At 62.5% G+C, this 2,852-nt stretch overlaps 1 protein-coding gene across 1 annotated transcript; it reads right to left on the minus strand.

Moving 5' to 3' along the window:
- Positions 1-1,384: 1,384 nt before the first annotated feature.
- LINJ_31_1930 (ubiquitin-fusion protein) lies at positions 1,385-1,771 on the minus strand (the record flags this gene model as incomplete). Its single annotated transcript, XM_003392668.1, has 1 exon — positions 1,385-1,771. The coding sequence occupies one exon, from the start codon at positions 1,769-1,771 to the stop codon at positions 1,385-1,387; it is 387 nt and encodes a 128-aa protein (XP_003392716.1).
- Between the last annotated feature and the right edge of the window lie 1,081 nt (positions 1,772-2,852).

The raw sequence follows: 2,852 nt of genomic DNA on the forward strand, positions 1-2,852 counted from the left end.
CAGTGTCTGCACCGTCAGCTCGCCGATCGCAACGCCGCGCAGCGACGTCGTGAGCCACACCTGCGAGTAGTTCATGCTGCCGCTGTCCAGGCACACCATGAGGTCCACCTTGCCGATGCGCTCCTTGCAGCGCTCCATGTAGTAGCCCAGGTCCGGGCTGCCGGACTCCTCGCCGGCCTCGATCGTGATCACGACACGGCCGTGCGGGATGCCGTGGCGCTGCAGCGACGAGATGGCGGTGACGGCGGCAAAGAGCGCGTAGCCGTCATCGGCGCCACCGCGGCCGTACAGCTTGCCATCGCGCACGACCGCCTTGTGGGGGTCGAGACCCTCCGCCCACGGGCGGAGAGGCGGCTGCTTGTCCATGTGGCCGTACATAAGCACCGTGTTCTTGGTCGGCTCGGTGCCGGCGATCTCGACGAGGAGGAACGGCGTGCGGCCATCCGCGGTGATAAAGTCGTACGTGAGCCCCTGCACGTTCTGCGCATTCATCCAATCAATGAGGATGCCAAAGGCTTTCTCCTGCAGGCCATTGGTGGCCCACTCCGGATCGAACTGCGGGCTCTGGTTCGGTACCTCGATGTAGGCCGAGATGGCCGGTACGATCGTCTTATCCCACTCGGACTCCACCGTCTGCCTCACCTGGGCCCAGACAGCGGACATGGTGGCGAAGGTGCAGAAAGAAGAGAGAGCGGTGAGCAGAGGTGGAAGGACAGCGGCAACACAGAGAGAGAGGGAGAGAGGGTCTGCGCGGAGAGGAGGATGGAAAAGCACGATGATGGTCGATAGGCGATGAAGCTAGAGGAAAAACAAAAGGATGCGTCTGTGTGGGTGGAGAGGGGAGGGGATGAGCTTGTGTGGTCAGCGTCTGTGACGCTCGGAGCAGGTGCAAGAGCACAGGGCGTAGGGCGAAGCAGAGAGCGAGAGGGGGACGAATGCGCGGTGGAGAACGGGTCATGTGAGAGCGGAGGAGCTCGGATGGGGAGGGGGAGATGCGGGGAGAGAGTGACGCTTTACACACCTCATACGACAGCGGGTGGCGAGGCGCTGCAGCACGACGCGCCACTTACGCAGCCGAGCCGCCAGCACGGCACAGAGTCGCTAGTCGGTAGAGCAGCGTGCGTGAAAGCTTCAGGGGCGCTTTCTCCTTTTCTCGCTGCGCGCTCTCGCTCCTGCCACCACCCGCAACGAGAGTCCTACGACCCCCCTTGCGGCGCGCACTCAGAAGTAGCCGCCCAGTGCAGATGATCGTGCATTCTCCGTCAGGGAAGTGGTAAATCACAAATGAGAAAGATGAAAGGACATTGCCAGAGGAGGGGGCAGCGCGTGCGGGCGCACACAAGCGGGTGGCCGCTCATGCCTGCCGTGGCACAGCCATCGCCGCCTAGCGCAGCTTCTTCTTCATGCGCAGGTTGGAGCAGTGACCGCAGGCCTTCTTGCGGCAGTTCGTGGCGCGCACCGGCAGGCGGGCGTAGCAGCGGCGGCACACCTTCTTCTCCCAGTTGTACTTCTTGGCCAGCGCGACCAGCGTCGGCTCCATCACGCCGCCGCGCAGGCGCAGCACCAGGTGCAGCGTGGACTCCTTCTGGATGTTGTAGTCCGAGAGCGTGCGGCCCTCCTCCAGCTGCTTGCCGGCGAAGATCAGGCGCTGCTGGTCCGGCGGGATGCCCTCCTTGTCCTGGATCTTGGCCTTCACGTTCTCGATCGTGTCGCTCGGCTCCACCTCCAGCGCGATCGTCTTGCCGGTCAGCGTCTTCACGAAGATCTGCATGGTGGCGGTGTGGGGTCGAGAGAAGAGAACACGAGTACGTGTGCGCGTACTCAGCTTGCTGTTATGCCTGGGGCAGCGGGACACCGGTAAGAGAGATGCGCGTGATGTGCACGCGGGTCGGGGGAGGGGAGGCAGCAGAGCGTGAAACAGAAAGGAAGGAAGAGAGTCGAGATGCGGAGAGGAGTGAGCCGGAGGAGAGGCGAGATGAGCCGGAGAGCCGCACGCTCACTCAAAAGATAAGGCGGCGTGGCCGACGACGATGCTGCAAAGAGAGGGGGTCGGGGAGGAATGGCCCAGGTGCCAGGTGAGCCGCCGGCGTGACGGTGCTAGTTGCCACGGCTACCATCCTTGAAGACTGAGGCACGGCGAGGAGCACGCACAGGCACAGCAAGACAGCGACTCGCGGCGCTGCCCGTGGAGGCTCCGCCGCTTTTCCACTTTGCCGGCACCTGTATCCCCCGTATCGGACTAACGCTGCCTCCAGCAGACGTACGCGCCCACAGATGCTCAAGCACCCGTGATCGCGCGAGAGAGCCGATCTTGATTGTGCGACACAGCTGCAAGAGAGAAAGAGGCGAAGGCAAAGGCAGAACATAAGGGATGAGGGGAGAGAGAGTGACTGTGGCCATGGGCCGCACAGTACCGGCGAAGGGCAACGGAAACACACTGAACACACGAATATACATAAAGAGGGGATACAGGGAGGGAGTGAGCAGCGGCCGGCCACACAGTAAAGCAGCGTTGCACCGCCATCAAGAGAGCAAACAACACGTGGAGGGGTGGGGGTGTACACATCGACGAGAGAAAGGCAAAAGACCGGAAAGATGAGCGATGTACGGTCCACGCGGAGGAGGGCAAGGATAGGCACCAGAAGAGCTGCCCTTCGGTGTTTTATTGGTCTGAGTCGATGACTGCTGGAGTGATGGCACGCACCCAAAGAGAGGGAGACAACAGGCGCGCTCACAACGGCACAATCCTTCAAAGGTTCGACGGGTGCAGGCAGCATGGCAAAAGGAAGAGCTTGCGGCTTCAGCGTACACACGCAGCGCCGCACACAACCACGGGGGTGGGAGACGGTAGG

Source organism: Leishmania infantum, chromosome 31 (genome assembly GCF_000002875.2).
Source record: "Leishmania infantum JPCM5 genome chromosome 31".
Lineage (NCBI taxonomy): Eukaryota > Euglenozoa > Kinetoplastea > Trypanosomatida > Trypanosomatidae > Leishmania > Leishmania infantum.